The 24936-nt window shown below is 45.3% G+C and overlaps 1 protein-coding gene and 1 long non-coding RNA gene across 4 annotated transcripts in view; one reads left to right on the plus strand and one right to left on the minus strand.

Moving 5' to 3' along the window:
* MARVELD3 (MARVEL domain containing 3) lies at positions 1–16226 on the minus strand. 2 transcript variants are annotated; one of them, XM_045443398.1, is made up of 3 exons: positions 15754–16226; positions 12698–12825; positions 1–1645 (listed from the first exon to the last, which is right to left on the minus strand). In XM_045443398.1, the coding sequence occupies exons 1-3, from the start codon at positions 16137–16139 to the stop codon at positions 1008–1010; spliced, it is 1152 nt and encodes a 383-aa protein (XP_045299354.1). In that variant the 5' UTR covers positions 16140–16226; the 3' UTR covers positions 1–1007. The 2 variants fall into 2 exon arrangements, with proteins under 2 accessions (XP_045299354.1, XP_045299355.1); XM_045443399.1 differs by lacking the exon at positions 1–1645 and adding an exon at positions 6805–7826.
* The window catches only part of LOC123579411, a 19076-nt gene continuing 9474 nt past the window's right edge, over positions 15335–24936 (plus strand). The window contains exons 1-3 of one of the 2 annotated variants that reach the window (XR_006702750.1): positions 15335–15548; positions 19799–19901; positions 20599–20767. This is a non-coding gene — a long non-coding RNA (uncharacterized LOC123579411). Of the gene's footprint in view, positions 15549–16326; positions 16454–19798; positions 19902–20598; positions 20768–24936 lie in introns of those variants that run through there. The other variant, XR_006702751.1, reaches the window with a different exon arrangement.

The following is a 24936-nucleotide window of genomic DNA, read 5'->3' on the forward strand; positions in this document are numbered from 1 at the left end:
TTAAAATAAGTGAAAAACTTTATTTTTAATATTCAGTGTTAATGATCTATTACATTCTGAAAACAATCCAGGGTCCTGAGTGATTACAATCTACCTCTGAAGGGCTCCTCTAGAGGGGACTGTCAGGGAATGGAGAAATGAAGAAGCCTCCAGTAAGCCTTTCTAGTCTGATAAAATTCACTACATTTTATTTTTGATATCAGTTGAATAACACATTTAAGAAGTTTATGAATTTTGTTTCTATCTGGAAGCCTCATATTTAAGAAAATTATATTTTAGGAAAGTGAAATCCAATTGAATGGCTTGCAACAAAAAAGTAACTTGGACGCTGGCAGAAAAACCCTTTTTTCTCAGCCCTAATGCAGGAATCCTGAGGAGGAACATTCATTCTCAAAGCGTCTCCCTTCATGCATCAGGAATCCTGGCTCTCATCTGTAAGGGAGGAACGCTCCGTTGGACCCAGGCAGTCAGGGCACACTGCTGTACCAACAGAGTGGCTTCCTTCTAAGAGAGTCAGAATGTAATTACTCATTTAGAACTCAATCATCCAACTGCTTTAAAATCATTCCCCTGGGACCAAATACGGGGGGCAATGGCACGTCTCTTTTGGTGACCTTAAGTAGTTATGACAGGAAGATATTTCTACTGTAACACTGGACCTGCTACCCCGGATGTGTAATTCTTATCTCTCAGAATTTTTCTGGCTATGTAGCTATTATCATGATTACCTTACCATCTGGTAAGAGAGCCACACCATAAAGGCATCCCCAGACTTGCAATGTTGCTCTTTGTTGCAAAGGTGGAGACATCTTTTTCAAGCTCTCAGCCAACAAAGACTTACTGATTAAAAAAATGAAATGATCATCTAGCTTTGCACTGGTACCAGAGGGAACATTTGTAAAATCAAGTATGTGAAGACCATAGTTGTGTAATGTGCCACTTTAAGGGACACATCTTTTTGAGAGAAACAAGGGAGGTGGGTTGCCATTTAGGTTCCAGAAGAAGTCTCAGAGCGTTCCTGACCACAGGCATTCAGGCACGTCATTGTAATTTCTGTTCTGTGCTTGGCTGTCTTTGTAGTGCTTCTGTTCCCGGTAGCTCCGCAGGGCCAGCACTACGCTGGCACCGTACGTAACCACCAGAAGACAAGCAAAGGTGGCTGCTGCTCCATCAGTGCCTGCCAGCTGGCAGTTCATCCAGGTGAGACCCTTGCGGGCATAGAGCCGCGCTCTGGCTCCGCAAGTGTCTGTGGCATTGATCCGCAAGGCTACATGGAGGTAAGTGCCAATGCCTACGCTGTAGCTCACTGCCGCCAGGAGGCTGAAGGCGGCCTCCAGCAGGAGCCACTTCGCCCACAGTTTGGTTAGACTTTTGGCTCCTTGGAGTAAAACGCCCATAGTAAGGACACCCAGCCCCAGAGAAACAGCCACACCGCCATATATCAGGGGTGCCCGGAGGACTGTGTACTGCTGGTCCAGCTGCCGAACCTGCTCCAGCTCGGTGCCCTCAAAGGGTGAGTAATAGTTGTTCCCAAAGCCGCCGCCACTGGTGAAGCTGGCACTGAATCCAGCAAGGACAAAGTAGGAGGCCACGATACACATGAGAACCATCCCATTCAGTATCACCTCCACTATCTGTACCACACCTAGGAGGAGAGAGATTCGGGATTTAACACTGACGTCACTCACACCCAAGAAAACTGTAGGTCAGATCAGAGAAGTACCACTGGGGCCCTGATTTGAAGGACACGGTCGGATTTAACATTAACATCCGTGGTTTTTGTTTTTTTAATACTCATATGTTCGAAAAACAAATTGCCACTCTGGGAAAAAAAATTTGTCAGTTACTTAAAAAACTAAACATACTTACCATGTGACCCTACGACTGTACTCTGGGAGCACTCATCCTCAAGAAACAAAAACTTCAAAGTCCACACAAAACTGTGTACACGAAAGCTCACAGTAGCTTTGTTTGTAATAGCCTAGTGTCAGAAACCCAAATGTCCCTTGGTAGCGAGCGGTTAATCAGGTACATCCATACTGTGGAAAACCACTCAGCAATTAAAAGAGAAGGAGCCGTTGACACATGCAACAACTTGGGTGGATCTCAAGGGAATTATGATGAGAAAAAAGCCAGTCTCAAAGGTCACACACTGTATGATTCCATTTATGTAACAGTCTCAAAATGACAAAATTAGGGAGACGGCACACAGTTCCATGGTTGTCAGGGGATGGGGACGAGTGGGGAGGGGTGGCATTGTGACTATAAGGGGGGGAAGCCCTGGGGATGCCTGATGATGGAACAGTTCTGTAGTTGATGGTAGTGGTGGCCACATGAATGTAACACATGACAAAACCACACAGACGGGAGTGCTTGTAAAACTGGTGAAGTCTAAATACGCTCACAAGACTGTCAATGTCCCGGATACAGTATCACACTATGGTTATGCAAGATGCGGCCATTGTGGAAAACTGGGTTAAGGGTATTCAAGTTCTCTGTACTGCTTTTGTAACATTTTGCGAATCTATAATTATTTCAAATCTTCAAGTTTTTTTTTAAACTAAAAATGACATGAAAAGGTATAAACTGAGGGAAAAAAATCACTCATGTCCCTGTCCACCCTGCTCTCTACCCCCAACCACTTTCATTATTTCCTGATGTAATTTTCCAGTGTTCTTTATGCAAATAAAAGCACACTCAAATCAGCATTTCATCACCCCTGCCCTGCTTTTTTCACCAGGAAGCATTCCGCACACATTGCTCTGAGTCTTGTTTTGTTCATTTAACTATTCCTGGAGATGTTTTCAGATCAGCTCCAACAGTGTGCACATACTTTGTTAAGTAGCTTCCAAAGACACTGTGTGGATGGCCCAGTCTATTCAACTGATGGACACATGGGCTGTTCACTTGGGGGTTTCTTTTGAGTTTAAGGAATTCACAAATGCCGCAAGGCAGGAGTAATCAACAGGCGAATGGAGACTGAATATCTTCTTGTCCAAGGTCAGCTTTCATTCATCATGGACAGAGGCCATAGCCTCTGCTTAGGTGTACTTGTGGGAGAACGTCTCCTGTCATTCTCCAGGGTTCAGAGATGAGAACTAAGAGGAAAGCACATGACCCCTCCAGTGGGAACACCAGGTTCACATCCCCACACTTAACTGCTGGTGATCTTACCCCAGTCACTGACTCGAAGCCTCATACACTTCATCTGACGAATGAAGAGAACTGCCTGCCTGTCTTATCCCACAGGGTGGGGTGAGACTTGATGAAAGCAAGTACATGAAAATACTTGGAAAATCATAAAATGTTACACAAGTGGATGGTATTGGAAGGGGCTTAGTGAGAGATTTAAGAAATTGGACAAGTGTGGTTTCCCAGAAATCAGGAAACCTCTCTAATACATTAGACAGTACCACAGTGTATAAAAACTGGGCAGCTAGAGATGCCTGGGTGGCTCAGTCAGTTAAACATCTGACTCTTTAAAGATTATTTATTCTGAGAGTGAGAGAGAGAGAGAGAGAGAGAGAGAGAGAATCCCAAGCAGGCTCCACACTGTCAGCACAGAGCCGGACATGGGGCTCAAACTCACAAACTGTGAGATCATGGTCTGAGCAGAAACCGAGTCAGACTCTTAACGATTGAGCCACTCAGGCACCCCATTATCCGAGTCTTGATTTTGGCTCAGGTCATGATCTCAGGGTTCTTGAGATCAAGCCCTGCATCGGGCTCTGCACTGACAGTGCAGTGCCTGCTCTGTCTCCCTCTCTCTCTCTCTCTCTGCCCCTCCCTGGCTTGCTCTCTGTCTCTCAAAACAAACAAAAACCTGGGCAGCTAAATACCAGTTTCTCTAACATACTGGCTTTGCTGATCCTAACTCCTGCAAGGCCCACACACATTCCTAGGAGGTCCATGGGACACAGCAGCCAAAGGCTTTAACGGTTGAGGAGCTACATTCCTCTTATTTAAATTTGAAGATAACATCAGATCAGAACTGCCCACTCTCCACCCAAGCACCATAAACTACCGGCCACTTGCTCCCTCTAGCAGAGCAAGTGAATTGGCCCAAATATCATTCTAATTCAGGGGGAGTAGTTATCCTCTACATAGAACACCTCTCTCTGCCTTGGTTTTCCTTGTGTATGTGTGTTAACATCTCTCTCCCTGAAGGGAAGCAGGAACACCATCCTCTACCAGATGGGGAAAGCTGTCCCTTCTGGGACAGATTCTGCCCAAACAGTGGAGTCATGATGCACACAGCATGTATCTGCTAGGATGACATGAAATAAATCTAGATCTTGTCAACTACCCCCCTGGGCTACAACAGTTGAGAGGAATAATGGTCTGTTGCTGGGTCCAGTGATGTGGGATCTGTTGAAGGAATATAGCTACTGAATATTATCACAGTACCAGCCAGGCCTGGCCTGGCTTAGCTATTAATATCAAACAGCCTCACCTATTTCCAACCTTGCTGTTAGTGCAGAAAGATTCACAGCCATTAGAAGAGGAAAAAAATACTGACTGCCAGAGCTAGGAGTTTATCTCTATGGTGGGATGGGTCAAGTCTCCAGAAAGAGCAGAAGGCTCTATAGAAGGAAGTGGAGACTGAAACAGACATGAGATTTTTGTTATAAATGGGGTCTTTCTGGGTGAGGCTGGTTTTGTGGCTGAACATGTAATATTCTGCTTAATTATACATCTATTTCTGGCCAACTGACACATGAAAAAATGCTTAACATCACTCATCATCAGGGAAATACAAATCAAAACCACAATGAGATACCAGCTCACACCTGTCAGAATGGCTAACATTAACAACTCAGGCAACCACAGATGTTGGATGTGGATGTGGAGAAAGAGGATCTCTTTTGCACTGTTGGTGGGAATGCAAGCTGGTGCAGCCACTCTGGAAAACAGTATGGAGGTTCCTCAAAAAACTAAAAATAGAACTACCCTATGACCCAGCAATTGCACTACTAGGCATTTATCCACGGGATACAGAAGTGCTGTTTCGAAGGGATACATGCACCCCAACGTTTATAGCAGCACTATCTACAACAGCCAAAGTATGGAAAGAGTCCAAATGTCCATCGATGGATGGATGGATAATGAAGATGTGGTATATGTACACAATGGAGTATTACTCAGCAATCAAAAAGAAGGAAATCTTGCCATTTGCAACTACATGGATGGGACTAGAGGGTATTATGCTAAGTGAAATTAGAGAAATACAAATAAAGGATTTCACTCATATGAGGACTTTAAGATGCAGAACAGGTGAACATAAGGGAAGGGAAGCAAAAATAATACAAAAACAGGGAGAGGAACAAAACATAAGAGACTCTTAAATATGGAGAACAAAGAGAGGGTTACTGGGGGGGGGGGGTTGTGGGGGGGGATGGGCTAAAGGGTAAGGGGCATTAAGGAATCTACTCCTGAAATCATTGTTGCACTATATGCTTAGATGTAAATTAAAAATAATAAACAAAAATTAAATATATATATATATATACATATATATATATATAGTAAATGTGAAAAAACTGGAGAGCAAATCAAATTTTTTTATTTATCTAAAATAAAACAGAAACATGTGCAGTCAAGCCAGGCATAAAATGAAAAATAAAATCTCCTTCTCTCCAGAAGCAAATATTCCTAAAGCTTTCTTATGTACATTCTTGAAGAAATTTTCTTTTTTTAAAAAATGTTTATTTATTTTATTTTTCAGAGAGAGCACACACGAGTGGGGAAGAGGCAGACAGAGAGAAGGAGACAGAGAATCCGAAGCAGGCTTCACTACTGTCGGCACAGAGCCCAGCGCTGGGCTTGAACCCACAAATCATGAGATCATGACCTGAGCCAAAGTTGGATACTTAACTGGATGAGCCACCCAGGTGCCCCTCTTCAAGAAATTTTCTAATCGTATACAAGCATATATTTCACTTTCTAAACCCAAATGGAAGTCACTTTTTAATTTGTTTGTTTGTTTGTTTGTTTGTTTGTTTTTGAGACAGAGAGCATGTGCACATGGGCCAGGGAAGGGCAGAGGGAGAGGGAGAGAGAGAATCTCAAGCAGACATCACCTCCAAGTTAAAATTTTTCTTTGGATTTTTATTTGGCTCATGTAATGCAAAGAACATATTCATTTGTACCAAGAATATATTGTAATGTTCCAGAAGCCATAATTTAACATGTAATAGGACCCATTAAATTGTCTGGCCAAAAGTGGCATTCTACTGTTGGGAAAGGTTTTACATTCTTTTATTCTGGATGGCTCCTGCCTCCCAGATGTTGGGTTGAATTCTTCATACAATGGCACATTTACAAGAGGTACAAAACACTTATTGAGCTTTCAAGGCCACTCTAAGCAGCTTGTTGGAGTAGCTTCTTTGCATCTCATTGAATTAATCATATTCCTCTTTGTTCAGCCCACGACTACCTCCAACTTAAATTTTACAGGCGGTGTCTCCCCAGCATCCATCCCTACACCCTGCACCCAGAGCATTAAGGACGTGTAGGATCGGAGATCTCAGTGTGGAAGAACTTCAGGGCTCATCTGCTTAAATTTTTTTTTTTTTTCAACGTTTATTTATTTTTGGGACAGAGAGAGACAGAGCATGAACGGGGGAGGGGCAGAGAGAGAGGGAGACACAGAATCAGAAACAGGCTCCAGGCTCCAGGCTCTGAGCCTCTGAGCCATCAGCCCAGAGCCCGACGCGGGGCTCGAACTCACGGACTGCGAGATCATGACCTGGCTGAAGTCGGACGCTTAACTGACTGCGCCACCCAGGCGCCCCCTGGGCTCATCTGCTTAAAACAGTTTTGTTTCAAAAAGTTCAGGCTGAAATGCTTGTCTCCTGGTAGATGGCTTTTCAGGGACTTTAAAGATAAGGTTCTTCAGATTCACTTGGTCACCTCTCTCTAGTTAATCAAAAGTAGCTTGTCCTACAGCACATGCCTCTTCCTTGTGGGTCCTGACCTCCAGTTTTGTTCTGTTTCAATAATTGTGGGTCATCGCTCACCAAGAAAGGACTCTAGAACCCGAGTGTGGTACATCAGAGAACACTGCTCTGTGTAACCCAGAGCTTCATGCAGGATACCAAAGTCGGCCCATCAGTCTTCAAGGGCTGGCAAGTCCCACAGTGAAGTATTCCAGTATTCCAGTCGTTCAGAGTAACTACCATCACTTATATTGGGCAGGACGGTTTTTTACAAAGCCTAAAACTCCAACATCTCTGCAGGCTTCTCTTTCAGCTTCCTGACCTTTCGGTAACCCCTGATGGCCAGCACAGCCCCTAGAGCAAAGACCCCAATGGCTAGCGTAGCAAAGATTCCAACTCCTATGTCTCCCCCGTGGAAACTGCAGCCGAAGCCGCTGTAGCCTTTGCTTTGGTACAGCACCTCCCTCTCTTTGCACACTGGAGAGGCGTAGGCAGCGGAGAGGTGGTGGAAATAGAAGTACAGAGCTGGGATGTAGGCCCCAGCAATGAGTACGTCCAGCAAGCCTTCGATCACCAGCCACAGGGGGCAGTGCCATGGGACCCGTAGGACACCCAGAACAACCAGGAGACAGCAGAAGGCCATGAGGGCTCCACCACAGGCCATGGCCACAGTGACGGTGGGCAGCTTCAGCTGATAGAACTGGACATCCAGCTGCTGCGCTTTCTCCCCATCAGCACCATCGAAACCACTGTAAGCCCCTCCAAACTGGTAGTAGTAAATGCCCCCCAGGCTGGTGATGCCTGTGTAGCCCCCTGTGGAACTGTAAGACACAGAACTGCAGGCCAGGATCAACAAGTTCAGGAGAACCTCCAGCATCTGACAGCAGGCTGCAAAAGAAGGGCGTGTTACCATTTTCACAGGTGCTGTTTCAGACTTGGAGACTTCCACCTTGCTGCTCATCTTCCCTGCAGTAGCCAGCACCACAGCAGTCTCTTTATTCCACGCACACACACCCCCTACCACCACCATGGGGAGGCCCCGATCAGCCAAAGCCGCCTGATGAGCATTAGATGCTAGCGTGCAACTGTGGGCTCCGGAAATGATGCTGGAAGTACTCTAGGCTAGAAAGAGTAACTCTCAAAACAGCTTGCCCCTTGTGGGGTGCAGGAAGAGGGTGGGAGAAATCAGACCAGTTACCAACCAGAAAGAAAGGCATCCTTGATAGAAGGCTAGAACATTCTCAGCCCCAGCCCATCCATGCCAAGAAGACTAAAAAATAGTTATCTTCTCTTTAGATACGTTTTGTGGCTTTCTTCAGTTTGAAAGAGGAAACCTCTCCAAGTTTGAAGGAAATAACGCAGAGCTTAAAAAAATACAATGAAGTCAGAAAATAGTATAGAAGTTATACATCAAAATGTCAACTGTGGTTCACATATATTAGAAACAGGAAAGGTTAAGTCAATTAAACCCACAAGGCTTCCTGAATTAAAGAAATGTAATGGGTTTCATTGTTCTTAGATTTCAACTCAGTAAGTATGTTCTAAAGTTTAACTTTGTTTTCTTTAGTTTCCCTAAAAAGCAAATTTGGGCTGTGGTTTTTTTCTCAGGGCTAGATTCTCTCAGGGCCCTTGGTTTCTTTGTCTTGAACAAGGAAAGAGCTCCAGCTTTTCCGCCAAAGTTGGCTGCTTTCGTTAAGACCCACTTCATTGAGATATAACTGACATGGAAGAAAATGACCCACAGTGAATGTACAGCTTGTTGAGTTTTGACAAACACATATGCCATGCAATCTGAGTCAAGATTCAGAATGTTTTCATCTTTTTCCCAGAAAGTTCCCGAGAGACTGTTTGTGGTCAGTCCTTCACCCTCCTCCTCAGACAACCAGTGATCTGCTCTCTGCCATTAGGAATGAGTAGGTTGAGCTTTCTAGAATTTTTTTTAAGTTTATTTATTTGAGATAAAGAGAGGGAATGAGCGGGGAAGGGACAGAGAGAGGGAGAGAGAGAATCCCAAGCAGGCTGTTCGCTGGCAGTGCAGAGCGCAACGTGGGGCTCAGTCCCACAAACCATGAGATCATGACCTGAGCCAAAATCAAGAGTTGGAAGCTCAACCAATTGAGTCACTCAGGCATCCCTTTAGAATTTCATATAAATGGAATCATACTGTTGTGTGTGTGTGGCTTCTTTTTCTCAGGATTCTATAAAGCTGGGCACTTCTGAGCTGAAATTATATATCCTGAATGGTTGCAAGAGGTCAGCTGACTCGGGGTAGACTCCCAGCAGCTCCCAGGGGTTTAGAGAACCAGATTTTGTGCCTAGGTCCAGCTGGTGATGCCTGTGTGCTGTATGAAACTGTGTTACATCTACATGTTCTGTAACTGGAATGATTCACTCTCAAGTATTATCTTAACACTCTTCAATTCCCCCCAAATGCAGATACCATTATTTTCTTTAATTATAAAAGTAATACATACTTACTGTTAAAAAAAATATAGACAGAAACATATAATGTAAAGGTATCTAAATCCCAACCAATTAAAAAAATAACCACTGTGACCATTACTTTTTCTTCTGGACTTTTCTGTCATATACGCATAATTTTTCTATTGTTTATTTGCTTTTAGGTGAAAAATGGGGACCTACTCTACTATTATTTAACCTATTTTTTTCAGTTAAGAATATAGTGTGAACACTTTTTTCCATCTCAGCAAATATAAATCAATATACTTCATATTTTTAAAGGATGTATAGAATACCACAAGTTTAAATAATTCCAATGTAAAGAACATTTAGGGTTTTCCCAATGTCTTTGCTGTATGGGAACAAATATGTATATTTCTTAATATAATACAGTGTGGGGAGAGCAGAGACCCTACAAGCCCCTTATTCCTATTTTATAGGTTTTGTTTTTTATTTTTATTTTTATTTTGAGAAAGAGAAAGAGAACAAGCACAGGCTGGGAAGAGGGGCAGAGGGAGAGAATTTTTTTTTTTTTTAATTTATTTTGGGGCACGTGGGCAGCTCAGTTGGTTAGGTGTCCAACTTTGGGTCAGGTCATGATATTGTGGTCCATGGGCTCAAGCCCTACGTCGGGCTCTGTGCTGACAGCTCAGAGCCTGGAGCCTGCTTCAGATTCTGTGTCTCCCTCTCTCTCTGACCCTCCCCTGCTCACACTCTCTTTCTGACTCTCTCAAAAATGATGAAATATTTTAAAAATTATTTATTTTGAAAGAGAGAGAGAGAGCATGAGCAGGGGAGGGGCAGAGAGAGAGGGAAGAGAGAATCCCAAGCAGGCTCTGAACTATCAGCACAGAGCCTGATGTGGGGCCTGAACACATGACCCCTGAGATCATGATCTGAGCGGAAAGGAAGTCAGATGTTTAACCAACCGAGCCACCCAGGTGCCCCAGAGAGACAGAATCTTAAGCAGGCTCCATGCTTAGTGCAGGGCCTGAGAAGGGGCTTGATCCCACGACCTAAAAATCATGACCTGAACCAAAATCAAGAGTCAGACACTCAACCAACTGAGCCACCCAGGCACCCTTCCTTAGTCTTATTTTAAATTTTATAGAACCAGAAAAGAATAAGCAGGGCTGAGAGACATGCGCAATTAACCTGAATGCAAATGTCATGATTTGAGCACGACCGGTCGAAGGGGAGAGAGAAAGAGCAAAGGCAAAACGAAACTGCTCCAAACAAATCAGGGAGCCAAGAAGGAGAGCAGGAAATGCACCCAGGGAACTTGCAACTCCTCACCCGTCCCTCCAGACAATAATGAGTACAACCTATACATGCACATGCACTGGTGACCTGAGATACAAACAGGGACATTTGTACCTGCTTTTTGTCTCATCTTTAGTCTCAGCCCCTGAAGATTTTAGTATCTGAGGGGACTTGCTCATAAGTAAATGTGGGACCCCGCTCTTTGTGTCAGTGTCCTGACTGTTCCACTGAACTCTTCCAAAGCATGGCTCACAGCCCCAACTCCTCGGTCTCCCTAGGAAGTCAGAGAGGGACACAGCTTCCTCCCCTCTCCACCAGTTTGCTGGAAGAGGACATGATTTCACCAAAGAGGAAGTCACAAAAGATCTATTCTAAGACAGGGCTGAAAATCTTCAGGTGGACTTTATCCAGGCATGCATTTCCTGCTGGAGACAAGTTCCTACATTTAATGGCTGTTTCAACACAACACCAAGTATTGTGTACTGATGTGGGTTTCTGCACATCCAGAATCCTTAATAAGCCTTCAATGGTTAGCTTGGGACTAGTGAACCATCCTTTCACTATCTTGACTCAGAAATGACCTCTAGGCCCAAAGCCAAATAGCCAGGAGCAGACAAAGCTAAATCAAGGTGCATTTGGGTCAGGAGCTTCAAGTCCTGCCCTCTCCTCTTGGTAAAATAATCACAAAGGAAAACATACTTCTACTGAGAAACCTGTTAACCAGCCTCTGGCTTATTCCTCTTATTTTTATCAGCAAGAAAAAAAGAAAGGTCAAGTGAGTAAACCACTTTAGGTCTTGGAGTTACTCTAAGTTTGCATTCCAGCTCTTCCACTTAACACCTGAGCTTAGCTACCTCTCTCAGCCTCCGGAGTTACTAAGTGAATTAGAAGCAATGAGGTTGTGCCCGTATATGTGAACTAGAGTGCAGATTCTTGTATCTGGATTGCCTAGAGCTTTTTCACGAAACTTCCATAGAATCTCCTAATCATGTGCGTCATTGGAATGATCCTACAATACATTTTCAGGGACAAGTTCCTTGATTTCTCACCCTTAGGCTGAGAAGTTTTCCCCCTTAGTCATATGCAGCTTAGAAAAACTTCTCACCAAATCATGTGATTTGGGCTCACCCTGGCAAACCAGATTTTCTTCATTGCTGGCAAGGCCAAACACTCAGGTTTGGATGGGAACTCTGGGAACCACATTTGGAGCTGATGCATGATATCATTTAAGTGTTTTTGCTAACTGTGTGTTCTAGTAACTGTGTTTTTTTTCTTTTTGTTTGTTCTCAATGAAACAGTACAACAGGGGCATCTGGGTGGCTAGAAAAGTCGGTTAAGCGTCCTACTTTAGCTCAGGTCATGATCCCGTGGTTTGTGGGTTTGAGCCCTGCATTGGGCTCGGTGCTGACAGCTCAGAGCCTGGAGCCTACTTCGGACTCTATGTCTCCCTCTCTCTCTCTCTCTGCCCCACCCTCACTCATGCTTTCTCTCTCTCAAAAATAAGTAAACTTAAAAAAAAAAAAAAAGAACCAGTACAACAGAAATTACCCATGTACTTGGTATATAATAAGGTAAGTATGGTTTCACAACATCTGTGTGTGAACTTGGTCTTAATGTACAATAGATTTCTTACTATGGATCTCAGTCAACAAATATTAACTGCAACATGAAATGCTACCAGGCTGCCCCCTCCAGATGGCTCTAACTCAGCCCTCCCACAGCTGACAGCTCATAGCTGGTTCTGCCTGCCATTCTTCCACCTCTGAGGCCTGAAACCTGCCAGCATTGCTGCTTGCCTCGCCAGACCCCAGGGCACATCTGAAGAGAAGCACCGGAAATCTAGCTGTACATTTCAGACGTTCCTACTCTTTTGGGGAGGCGGGGGGAAGGCAGGGTGGGGGGAATGAGAACCTCATTGCAATTATGGAAATGAAAATGCTAGGGACCCAAAAGGGAAATCTACTTGAATTTTTGCTTCGCCAGCTCAGATCCCTTCGAGAACCATCAGCAAACAGTAAATGGTCAAAATGGCTCACCTCTCCCAGTGCACAAGTATTTGCATTTATGGCATTCCAGGAGTCCTTCAGCCTCTGACTGGTAATATTCCACTCCCTCTTGTCCAGACCTGGGGTTCGAGGGCAGGTATCTCCCTGAAGTAAGTTCACTATAACCAAAAACATACATGGTCATTAGGGGCTTCAAATTCAAGAGCTTGTTCAGTATTAGAACACTGAACATCTAGAGCTGGGCCCACACATTAAAGAGATGGGCAGAACAGAAACAAAATTTGCTGTACTACTTCATATTCCAGAGATTTCCCTGGTTTGGATACCCACAGGGTATCCAAATACTTGGCCCAACATTGTTAAGCTACCACATCACATATCTCTACAATTCTGAACACTGATTTGATGCTAGTCTGTCCACCTGCGGCTAACTAGGTAGCCAGGAGCCACCTTTGTGAGCCTAGGTTTTCAGTCATCACAGACCCGGCTTTCTTTAAAACTAGTTTGCATTCAAGGAGCCTGGGTGGCTCAGTTGGTTAAGGATCTGACTTCAGGGGCGCCTGGGTGGCTCAGTCGGTTGGGCGACTGACTTCACCTCGGGTCATGATCTCACGGTTTTTGGGTTCGAGCCCCACATCCGGTTCTGTGCTGACAGCTCAGAGCCTAGAGTCTGCTTCCAGTTCTGTGTCTCCCTCTCTCTGCACCTCCCCTACTAGTGCTCTTTCTGTCTCTGACTCTCAAAATGCAAATAAATGTTAATTAAAAAAAATTTTTTTTTTTTTAAAGTATCTGACTTCACCTCAGGTTATGATCTGATGGCTTGTGAGTTCAAGCCCTGCATCGGGATCTGTGCTGACAGCTCGGAGCCTGGAGCCTGCTTTGGATTCTGTATCTCCCTCTCTCTGTCCCTCATACTCTGTCTCTCTTTCTCTCTCTCTCTCAAAAATAAATAAACATTAAAAAAAAAAACAAAACAAATTAGTTTGCATTCACAAGACTCTGATACCCAGGCTGGCATTCTCTTCATTCTCTTGTTACTTTAGAAAGATCTTAGTCTGCAATAACTCTCTAGGCCTATGGGTAGTACAGACAACTTTGGAAGTCATCTCTCTCTCTCTTCCTCTGCTAGATCTGGCACTTTTTTTCTTTCCCCCTTTAGCCAGCATATCCTGAGCTTTGTCCGAGAAGCAATGGTGGGGTCTGCATTCCACCTACTCGGCTCCAGGGATCCTTCTAATGTTCTCATCATGGATCTCTTGGGGTTGAAATCCTTAAACTTTCATGGCCTTGGATAAAGTCCAAACTTTTAGCACAACACAGGAGAGCCCTTGCTCTTCTCTCTTCACTCACAACCTCATACTCACAGACCCAGCCATAATAAACTTCCTTTCTCTACCCCCAACCCCCACTCCCACCCCCCAAAAAGATGACAGCATTCCCATGCTCTAGGTCACTATGGAAGCTATTTCTCTGCTTGGAACCCCTTTCATCTTCCTCTCCCAGTCTTCCCATTCTTGCCCCTTTTCCAGAACTCAGCTTTGTGGGCATTGTGCTCCAAGAAATCTTCCAGATCTTAGGCAGAGGATCTGTTCTCTTCAAATTGGCTTCCCCTGAAGTGGCACATTTCACACTGCGCTGCAACCAGCCCATTTACTTGTCTGTCTCCTACCAGACAGTGGACACTGACAGGATATCTCACCCATTAAGTAATGGAGCTCTGGCTCCTACATCCTGCTGATTAAATAAAAGCTTATTGTGTAGAGGAAACGTGGAAATAGATTGTCCTTTGGTTTCAAGCCACCAACTGCCTGTGAGCCAAAAACACAAAAGTATTCCCTTCACTCGTTTGGGGCTGGGGTGGAGGACTGGGACACTGACTTAGAAGGAAATCCAAAATGTAGCTCTGAAGAGCTACCAAAGCAATTTGGCTTTGGTCAGGGATGAACAATAACTAGTGCCTGTGACTATATCTGGGCACACCCTTTTTCATAGTTTGGCTAGTTGGTTTTAGATAATGTAACATAAGCTCAAGATAACAGCTTTCCCCGCTGTGTGGACACAACAGGGAGGGAGGCCAAGCTTAAGCCTCCAAATCCTATAGCAGAGAGGAACCTGACTCCTCCTTAGAGAAGAGGGCAGGTGTCAACCAGAAAGCAGCCATCACTCTAGTACTTTTCTCCTTGTTGGCCTGGCACATAATCTAATCTGGGCATTCAGTAATATTTGTGGAGTTGGATGGAATGTTTGAGGGAAAAAAGACCAACGCCCTAGAAGGAGGTGTGGGGTCTAGGACTGCCTCCTCTCCTCCCTTCCATCCTTACCCTCTCTCAGCGTACTAAGTCCTGCAGAACAGCAAGAGGCTTTCACCTCACAAGGCCCATAACGGAATTCTCTGTGTTCTACCAGGCAAGGATGGCATACTGTGTTCATTTAGCGGGGTGGGATCTGAAACAATCATGGGATTTGAAGAGGCTGCCCGGAAAGACTTCAATGACAAAGGTAGGGAAATCTCTGCCCTTCGGTGGGAGTTTTAGGTGGATTTAGTTCTTTGGCTAAACCGGTAGCCTCTCCCAGCTGTCTGTTTTGAAACGCATATACCCCTAGAAGAAGTTGCAGATTCAACTATTAACCCTTCACTGGGCGGCTTTTAATTAGCCCTTGGCACTGGGACTTGGAGGTGGGCTGGTTTGGGAACACAGGACAAAGGTCTCAGGGTCTGAAGCCCCAAGGGGCAGTCGTGTGGGAGGAGCCTCAAGTTAACACCACCTACTTAGTCTCCTTCCCACCCCTTCCCTTTCCTGTCCTGAAGTCCTCTCTTCCTCCTTACCTGGTCCCTGGCCCTGCCACTGCTAACAGGAGTGGTTTCTACTTTGTTAATCAGGTTCGGATCAAGAAGTGGGGGGACCGTAAGGTTTTCTTTCCCTCCCAGGTCACCTCTAAGAGCGCAAAAGAGAGGAATGGCACTGTCTTTCTTTAAGCCGGCCTCTTAGGCCACGAAGCCGGGGGCGTGGGAGCAGCGCAGACAGGCCGCAGACCCAGGCTTCCTGGGTGCCCAGGTCTCAGGGCGCCCCTTAACCCCACCTCACCTTGCCGGGTCACGGTGCCCGAAGCGCTCCTTCCTCGGGAGCGACGGCTCCGTGGTTTCCCAAGGCGCGGGCCAGGGAGGCGAGGCTGAGTCCCAGGTCGGCTTGCGGGGTCCGTCCCGTGTCCGGCTCTGGCGGGACTTTTCCCAAACTCTTTGTTCACCCGCACGAAGGTCTTCGACCCTGTGTCTGTCGTGGCGGGGGTCCCTGTCCCTCCCCCTGTCCCGGTCCCCGTCCCTGCGCTCGCCCCCGTTTCTCTCCCTGCGCCGGTTCCCGTGTCTGTCCCGCTGTCGCTCGGGGTGGAGGTCTCGGTCCGGGCGGGAGTGCCGGTCTGGGTCCCGCTCTCTCGGTCGGGTGCGGGGCTCGCGAGCCCCCGACGTATCTTCCATGGCCCAGTTCCGCGTCCCCACCCCGGAGCGACCCGAGGGCAACAATCCACAAGTTTCCCGGGCAGGTGGCCAAGCCCAGGGGCGGGGCGGGACGCTCACCTGCGCGCACGCGCACTAGCGGCACGGCGGGCTCGGGGAGCGCTCACCTAAGCGCGCTGCCGGCAGGGGGCGCGGCTGGGCGCTCGAGAAGCGGGAAGCGCGTGCTGGGCTAGGGCTTGGGGGTGTGGCTCGCTGCTCTGCGCGCAGCGGAGCTGACGACCTCCCGCCCACCACACCTCGTCTTCTTTGGCGTATCCTCTCAGTGACCCCGAAAGGTGGGTGGCAAAGGGAAGTGAGTTCTCGACTTTCTCAGCCCCGTGGGTGTACGTTCCCGGAGCGTGCCCATCCGTTCGCTCACCCATTTTTCTGGCCCTCCAAACACCCAGCCACCCAGCCGGCTTCCCTTCCACTGGCCCTCTCTGTCTTCCTCCCTCTTCTGCTGTCCTTACAACTGTGTTGTTCGGGGGTGCTTGTGGCCAGTTCGTCTACTGCAATAGCCCTGGGCTTATGAACGTTTTTTAAAATGACTAACCTACACGGAATAGGCAGCGTTTTCTTTTGTCAAGTGAGGATATTTAAAAACATAAAATTGCCGTCTGTTAATGAATCCTTTAGACAAATATATGTGAGCACCTACTCTAGCACGCCCTGGAGATACAGTGGCAAACTCTCATTGCAGGCGCTTCCCTTCTGGCGTGTGTGGGAAAAGAGAGAAAGGGCCCTAGAGGAAGAAAGAAGGCAATGTCTAAAATTTAACAAGGAGGAGGGCAGGTTTCTTTCTGCAGGTCTGAGAAGGGACCTTTGAGTTCAGTCCTGGATGAGAGGAGGCAGCTTTGGGGATAGCTGACAGAACGTTCCAGAAAGAGAAGCTGAGTAATGCAGAGAGCTGGAGAAGAAGGTTTCTGCGAGGGGAGTGAGAGAGGATGGGATGACGCTGAGAGGTGGAGCAGGTGATGTAGGGTCTTTATGGTGAAGACTCTGCATTTTCGTTCTGAAAGTAATGGGAAAACACTGAATAGTTTTGAGCAAGAGAACGACTTGTTCTGATTTATGGTTTTACAATACTACTCTGGCTTTTGTGTGGAGGGTGGATGACAGGAGGCCAAGGGTAGAGACATCAGATGAATTAGGAAGCCAGCAAAGCAGAGGCACCTGGGTGGCTCAGTCACTTAAGCATCCGACTCTTGGTTTTCGCTCAGGTCATGGTCTCTCAGGTTTGTGAGTTGGAGCCCCATGTTGTGTTCCACGCTGACAGCACGGACCCTGCTTGGGATTCTTTCTCTCTCCCTCTCTCTCTCTGCCCCTCCCCTTCTCTCTCTCTCTCTCTCTCTCTCTCGCAATAAAAAAATAAACTTTAAAGAAAGAAGAAGAAAAAGAAGCTACCAAAGCAATCTGATGGGTGATAGTGACTCAGTTGCTGGTGAGAAATGTTCAGATCCAGGTTGTGGTTTGGAGGAAGAACTTACAGGATGGATTGGATGGAGGGGAGTGAAGGCAAGTGAGAAGTGACTGGGCGGTGGAGGCAGCCATTTACTGAATTGGGAAGACTGGAGGGAACAAGATATGGGGGAAAGTGGAAAGTTCCATTTTGGACATGCAAAATTTGAGGTGACTGTGATTCATCTAAGTGTAGGTGTTCAGTTGTGAAGGAATAGGTGAATGAGTCTGGAGCAGGGAGCGGGTGGGGTGGAGACACTCCGTGGGAGTAAAGGCACTCACCTGAGGACAGAGGGGTTAGAATGCAGAGGAAGGCCTTGGGCAGAGTCCCTGGGAAATCTAACATTTAGAGCCAACACTAAGAGGATTAAGAAGTGCTGAGTGAGGTAGTAGGAAACCCAGGAGGGTGAGATCACAGGCCTACCTGCCACACAGCAGCCCACAGGAGCCCTGTGGACCTAATCCTAGGGCCTTCCACAGATATTTATTTGAACGATACCCTGTTCTGAGCCTGGCACAACTGTGGCTATACAAGAGGCCTGGTGAACGGGCAGACACAGGATGGTTCAAGTGGCAAAGTGCTGCCTCTCTCAGACCTTCCCTCTGGGGCTCTGGAACCCTCTTTTTGAATAAACAACCCCCCTCACCAGCTCACCTTTTTGTTTCCCTTGTTTTTGTTTTGTTTTGTATCTTTACTTTTTTTTTGTAATTCCCAATTGTTTTCCATCATTTTATTTTACACCCTACTCACATGTATAATAATTTTCAAACAGTAGTAGTAAAACCATAAATAACAGTTATGTATCCATTGTAATCTTCACTTTGCTAACATGTTTATATTATATTTTGTGGCATATTAAAATCATTTATTCTAGATGGTGGAATTATGGCTGTTTTAATTTTCTTCTTAATTCTTTTTTTTAATTTCCCAAATCTCTACAATGACCATATGATACATTTCTAAAAACAAATTTTTTTAATTTTATTTTTTATTTTTTAAAATTTACATCCAAATTAGTTAGCATATAGTGCAACAGTGATTTCAGGAGTGGATTCCTTAGTGCCTGTTACCCATTCAGCCCATCCCCCCTCCCACAACCCCTCCAGCAACCCTCAGTTTGTTCTCCATATTTATGAGTCTTTTCTGTTTTGTCCCTCTCCTTGTTTTTATATTATTTTTGTTTCCCTTCCCTTATGTTCATCTGTTTTGTCTCTTGAAGTCCTCAAATGGGTGAAGCCATATGATTTTTGTCTTTCTCTGACTGACTAATTTCACTTAGCATAATACCCTCCAGTTCCATCCACATAGTTGCAAATGGCAAGATTTCATTCTTTTTGATTGCCGAGTAATACTCCATTGTACATATATACCGCATCTTCTTTATCCGTTCATCCATTGATGGACGTTTGGGCTCTTTCCATACTTTGGCTATTGTTGATATAAACCTGGGGGTGCATGTGTCCCTTCGAAACAGCACACCTTATCCTTTCGGTAAATACCTAGTAGTGCAATTGCTGGGTCGTAGGGTAGTTCTATTTTTAGTGTTCTGAGGAACCTCCATACTGTTTTCCAGAGTGGCTGCACCAGCTTGCATTCCCATGTATCTTTACTTTGATCGACTACTTACTGGTTTGCTGCTATGTGGGGCGAACCATTTGGGGCTTGTTTTCTCTCTCCCTTTCTAAAAATGTTTTTATTTATTTGGGGGGGGGGTTGGGCAGAGAATGAGCTGGGGAGGGGCAGGAGGAGAGGGAGACAGAAGATCTGAGGCAAGCTCTGTGCTGACATCAGAGAGCCTGATACAGGTCTCAAACTTACAAACCTTGAGATCATGACCTGAACTGAAGTCAGATGCTTAACCTACAGAGCCACCCAGGCGCCCCAAGCTTGTTTTCTTTTTTTTTTTATTTTTTAAAAAATTTTTTAACGTTTATTTATTTTTCAGACAGAGAGAGACAGAGTATGAACAAGGGAGGGGCAGAGAGAGAGGGAGACACAGAATCCGAAACAGGCTCCAGGCTCTGAGCTGTCAGCACAGAGCCCGACGCAGGGCTCGAACTCACGACCGTGAGATCATGACCTGAGCCGAAGTCGGACACTTAACTGACCAAGCCACCCAGGCGCCCCTGTTTTCTCTTTTTAAATAGTGCTTCACCCTTTGCTTTCTCTTCTCCCTTCACAGACACCATCACTCCGAGCACCAAGTCCGCTAAGGGCAGGGTCTCTAAGAGTCATCTGCAAATGCTTCCCATTATGAGCTCAGTCAGGATTTGCTGAGTAGACAGGTGGGTAGATGCATTTGCCTTTTTATTCTCGTTAGGATGCTTTGTGGAACAAGGAGGACACGGGTATGTCTTTGTGGGAGGCCGTGGAGGAAAGTCTTTCCGATCTCCGGGTTATGTGCCTTAACTTTTCCACAAACCGTCTGTGGCAGATTGCCTTTTCTAAAAAAGACCACACCAGTATTTCCAGCCCCACATATTCTTCCAAAACTTTGGCACTGCCCCCTCAAGATGGGGAGTCTCAATCCCCACCCTGTGAGCCTGGGCAGGACATTATGGTTGCTGGACAAAGAGATTCAGGGCTGGCTACATAATTTGTGGGGCCCAGTGCAAAATAAAAATGTGGGGCCCTTTGTTTAAATATTATTGGGAATTTTAAGATGGTGACAACAGAGTGGTAAACCAAGTGTGGGTCTCTTCTAAGTACGGAGCCCTGGGTGACTGCACAGGTCACATTCTGTGAAGCTGGCCCTGAATAGAAATGGCTTCTAAGTCCTGTCATAAAAGGCAGTGCAGCTTCCTTCTGGCTGTCTCTGAGAATGCTCCATCTTGGACCCCAGTCAAGTAATGTGAGGAATCTCAGGCTACATGAAAAAGCCACGTTTGGGTGTTATGGCTGTTAGTCCCAGCTGACAACCACTGTCACCTGCAAGATATTGGTGAATAAAATATAAATATAAAATCTTTTACCTTCTTCCAGGAACTCGTGGACAGACATTATGCATATAGTAGAAGATTACAAGGACAGGAGCCCTCTTGTGAAGGTTGAATGTTCAACCAAAGCAAAGAGCTCCAGTAGCAGATGGCCAAAGACTATAGAAAAGGAAAGTACTCACCAGTGGTGTGTTAAAGAGAAATTTCCTGAAAAGGTACGATCACAACTCTCATTCAGATATAAAACGGACACATGCTAAACCTTTTATTTAACTCAGTAGTCATGGGGGGAAATCAGGCAGATGTTACCACAGGTTCAAAAGAAAATCTGAAGAACACACCCAGTATAGATCAGGAATCATGAAACAGGTGTACAAAGGAGGCAAAACCAATTGTTTGCAAAGAGCAAAAAGAAAATCAGTTGAACCTCTACCAGACAAGATAGAATTTGTATGTCCAAAGGTAAAACTTTACTTTTTTTCATTGCTATTGATTATCTACATTTTAGAGTTGTAAAATAACACCGTTTTCTGCTGAAGCACAAATAGAAAGGCATTGCCTTTACTTAAACTGGAAAAGTGGGATGCTAAATGGTCTTAGAGATTTCGAGTTTGGGAAAATGTAGCAGGAGGCTAACTCTGAGGAAAAATAGTATACACTGCTGTTTTTTTTTTTTTTTCATGTTTATTTATTTATTGGGAGAGGGAGAGAGAGCAAGGGAGGGACAAAGAGAGAGAGAGGGAGAGAGAGAATCCCAAGCAGGCTCCGCGCTGTCAGCACAGAGCCCAACTTGGGGCTCAAATTCACAAACAGTGAGATCTGACCTGAGCCAAAATCAGGAGTCAGACGCTTAGCCGACAGAGCCCCCCAGGTGCCCCTACACTGCTGGTTATGACTTAGCATGCTTGGAATGAAGCCTGGGCATCTGCAGTTTTTAATAGTTCCACAAAGCACCCCATTTGAGAACCAATCTGTTAATATAAATTAGCATTCAATTTTCCACCCGAAGGGAGAGCCTAATGTGAGAATAATCCAAATCCTCACCTAAATTTTTTCTTAAAAAATAAACATTTCTGTTGGGTTGGGGTATGTTCTATGGCACTTGGGGGTGGAGGGTTGACTTTCCCACTTGTGTTCTTAACTCTGAGTGGTTTCATTCAGCCATCCCTATCAGGGAAACAGTCCTTCATGTGTATGGATCAAGAGGAAATTCCTGCATATTCCCTGTATCTCCTGGCTCCCTCTCTCTTTCGGAATATCCTGTGCTGGTCCCCAGACTCCAGGCTCTAGCTCTGGTGACAGAGAGGACTTCGGACCTTGTTTAGCCTGCAGCAAGGGCAGAGCTGGCCAGCAGGGGGCAGCGCAGGCTCAGGCTGGGGTGTCCTCGCCATACTCCCCTTTCCTCAGCCTGAGCATTTCCTTGCCCAACTGGCCTGGGTGACTATTTCTCTCATCGGAGGTGTGATAGAAAACACAGTTCAGTTTAGTTCAATCTTTCCTGAACTTTGCATACTACATAAATGACCTTAGGAAGTTTCTCAACTTCTCTTTGCCCAGATGTTCGTGTTTGCAGAATAGGGATAATTGTACCTATCTCCTAGGATTAAATCAAGTAAATATGTGTAAAACACTTGAAGCAGTGGTTGGCAGAGTTAATACTATAAAAGTATTCACTGTTCTTACCATCACCGTTATTGTTTATCAGGCACTGTTGACTCCTAAGTGAATGAGACTGTCTTTTAAAGTTCACAGCCTTGAGGCAGGGCAAAGAAAAAGATGTACATGGGTGTACACGAGGTATGGAGGGGGCAGAAGTAACCAAAAAACAGCTTCCCAGAGGACAGAGTGCTTTTAGGAATATATAAGACAAAGGGGCTTGGGAGTTGGGGAGCAAAAGCAGGGGACAGCATTCTAAACAAAGGGGGTGGCCAATGGAAACGCAGGTTTGGGGAGCTTCAAGTTCAAATCCTTCTACTTGAGCCAGCCCTGGGAGCAAGGGAGGATGTGAAGGGAAAGGAGACAGAGATGGGTAGGGGCCAGATCATGACTAGACTTGAAAGTCAGGGGTGCCTCTGTATCTCAGTTAGTTGAGCATCTGACATTGGCTCGGGTCATGGTCTCACAGTTTGTGGGGTTGAGCCCCACATTGGGCTTGTTGCTCTCAGTGCAGAGCCTGCTTCAGATCTTCTGTTCCCCTCTCTCTCGGTCTCTCCCCTGCTCACACTCTCACACTCAGAGGTAAATAAAACATTAAAAAAAAAATTTTTTTTTTTTAAAGAAAAAGGAAAAAAGAAAATCAGCCATATGGACATGAACTTCCTGCTGCAGGTCTGTGGACTCCGAGCAAGGGCACACAACCTCTACTGTGGGGAGGGAAAAAATATTAGTGCTTTAATTTGTAAATGCTATCTTGTTGGGAATTTCTGTTTCTTTCTTTCTTTTTTGCGTTTATTTATTTTTTAAGGGGATACATATATTTTTAAGTTTATTTATTTATTTTGAGAGAGAAAAAGAGAGAGAGAGAGAATCCCAAGCAGGCTCCATGCTGTCAGCACAGAGCCCCACACAGGGCTCGATCTCACAACTGTGAGATCATGACCTGAGCTGAAATCAAGAGTCAGATGCTTAACCGATGAAGCCATCCAGGTACCCCATGAATTTCTTTTTCTGTACCTGATTTTCTAATATGTGAATACAATGGTACACATATGTAATTTATAAGTAAATACATTTGGCCCTTGAATGACACAAGGGTTAGGGGCACCAAGACCCTGTGCAGTCGAAAATCTGCGTGTAACTTTTGACTCCCCCAAAACTTAACGGTAACATAACAGTCAACTAATGCATGTTTTGTATGTTATACATGTTACATATTATATTTTTACAATAAAGTAGGCTAGAGGGAAAAAATGCTATTAAAATCACTAGGAAGAGAAAATACATTTACAGTGATGTACTATATTTATTGAAAACCATCCACATGTAAGTGGACCCATGCAGTTCAGACTCATGTTGTTCAAGGGTTAACTGTATTTGTCTATTGGGATGCATGCTAGGTTTATGACTACAGGTCATGCAGAACCACCAGAGATGGCTGGCTTTTAACCAGGAAAATGACAGAAATAACATCTCAGGGGCACCTGAGTGGCTCAGTCTGTTAAGCGTCCAACTCTTGAGCTCAGGGTCGAGCTTGCAGGGAGAGCTGGCCCAAGTTGAGGCGTTGGCATTGGGGATGGCAAAGATGTGGACTTGAGTGATATCAAGGAAGTATTTAGTTCCATCAACAGGAAGTAGTAATCTCTAAGTGGCCAGGTAGCCAAGAGCATGGGGAATAGAATATCAAATGCTCAATGAAAACAAACACTCAAAGAACATCAGGTAACCAATGATTGTCAGGTGTTGGTAGCTATAAATTTTTATTACAGAGAATATAAGTCCAAGATTGGAAACTGTCACTTGTATTTGGACTGTAAAGGTGACCTTAACTGAGTCATGAGAGGATGACGATTCCTTCTTGCCAGGAAGGAGTCAGACTACACTCTTGAGTGAGAATGGTAGGAGGCAGGACCATTGCGGGGAGGAAGGGGAGGCTACGTTTCTGGAAAGAAGGGACTTAAGCATATCTATAGACTCAAAACAGAGGGGATCAATGAAGGGATGAAAAACAGAAACAGCTGCTCCAGTAGAATCCCCAGGGCCTGGTCTCCTGGCAGAGTATCATTCCACTTCTCCTCACCAGAGAAACCCCTTCTCTTATCAAAGAGATAAGAAGAGGGGCGCCTGGGTGGCGCAGTCGGTTAAGCGTCCGACTTCAGCCAGGTCACGATCTCGCGGTCTGTGAGTTCGAGCCCCGCGTCAGGCTCTGGGCTGATGGCTCAGAGCCTGGAGCCTGTTTCCGATTCTGTGTCTCCCTCTCTCTCTGCCCCTCCCCCGTTCATGCTCTGTCTCTCTCTGTCCCAAAAATAAATAAACGTTGAAAAAAAAATTTAAAAAAAAAGAGATAAGAAGAGAAACCCCTTCTCTTATCATTTAAAATGGTTAAACAGAATGACTCTTACACAATTATATAGTGTGTATCAATGATTTATTTAGCTTTACTTATTTATTTAGATTGTTTATTACTAATGACAGAATGGCAATATGAGAAAATTGGTTCAAAGGCCTATGGGAGAGACCAAAGTATTTCTAGACAATGCAAGACAACACACCAAAAGAAGATGGTCAAGTCAGCTCCCAAACTGGCTACTGTCTTACTGGTTGGATGAGTTGAATGAGCAACAGCCCCAGTTTGCCCAGGACACTCCTGCTTTTATCACTAAAAGTTCTTTGTCTTGGGAAGTCCCTCAGTCCCAAAGCAAATGGGAACAGTTGGTCATCTTACCTA

Source organism: Leopardus geoffroyi, chromosome E2 (genome assembly GCF_018350155.1).
Source record: "Leopardus geoffroyi isolate Oge1 chromosome E2, O.geoffroyi_Oge1_pat1.0, whole genome shotgun sequence".
NCBI lineage: Eukaryota > Metazoa > Chordata > Mammalia > Carnivora > Felidae > Leopardus > Leopardus geoffroyi.

Bases quoted from the DNA above. Each gene is read 5' to 3' on its own strand.
- MARVELD3 (XM_045443398.1), bottom strand. From the start codon at position 16,139: ATGGAAGATACGTCGGGGGCTCGCGAGCCCCGCACCCGACCGAGAGAG. The intron at 12,826-15,753 runs GTGAGGTGGGGT...TTTTGGTTATAG, and splicing joins GGGCACCGTGACCCGGCAAG to TGAACTTACTTCAGGGAGAT. The intron at 1,646-12,697 runs GTGAGCCATTTT...CTCTCCTCCTAG, and splicing joins ATACTTGTGCACTGGGAGAG to GTGTGGTACAGATAGTGGAG.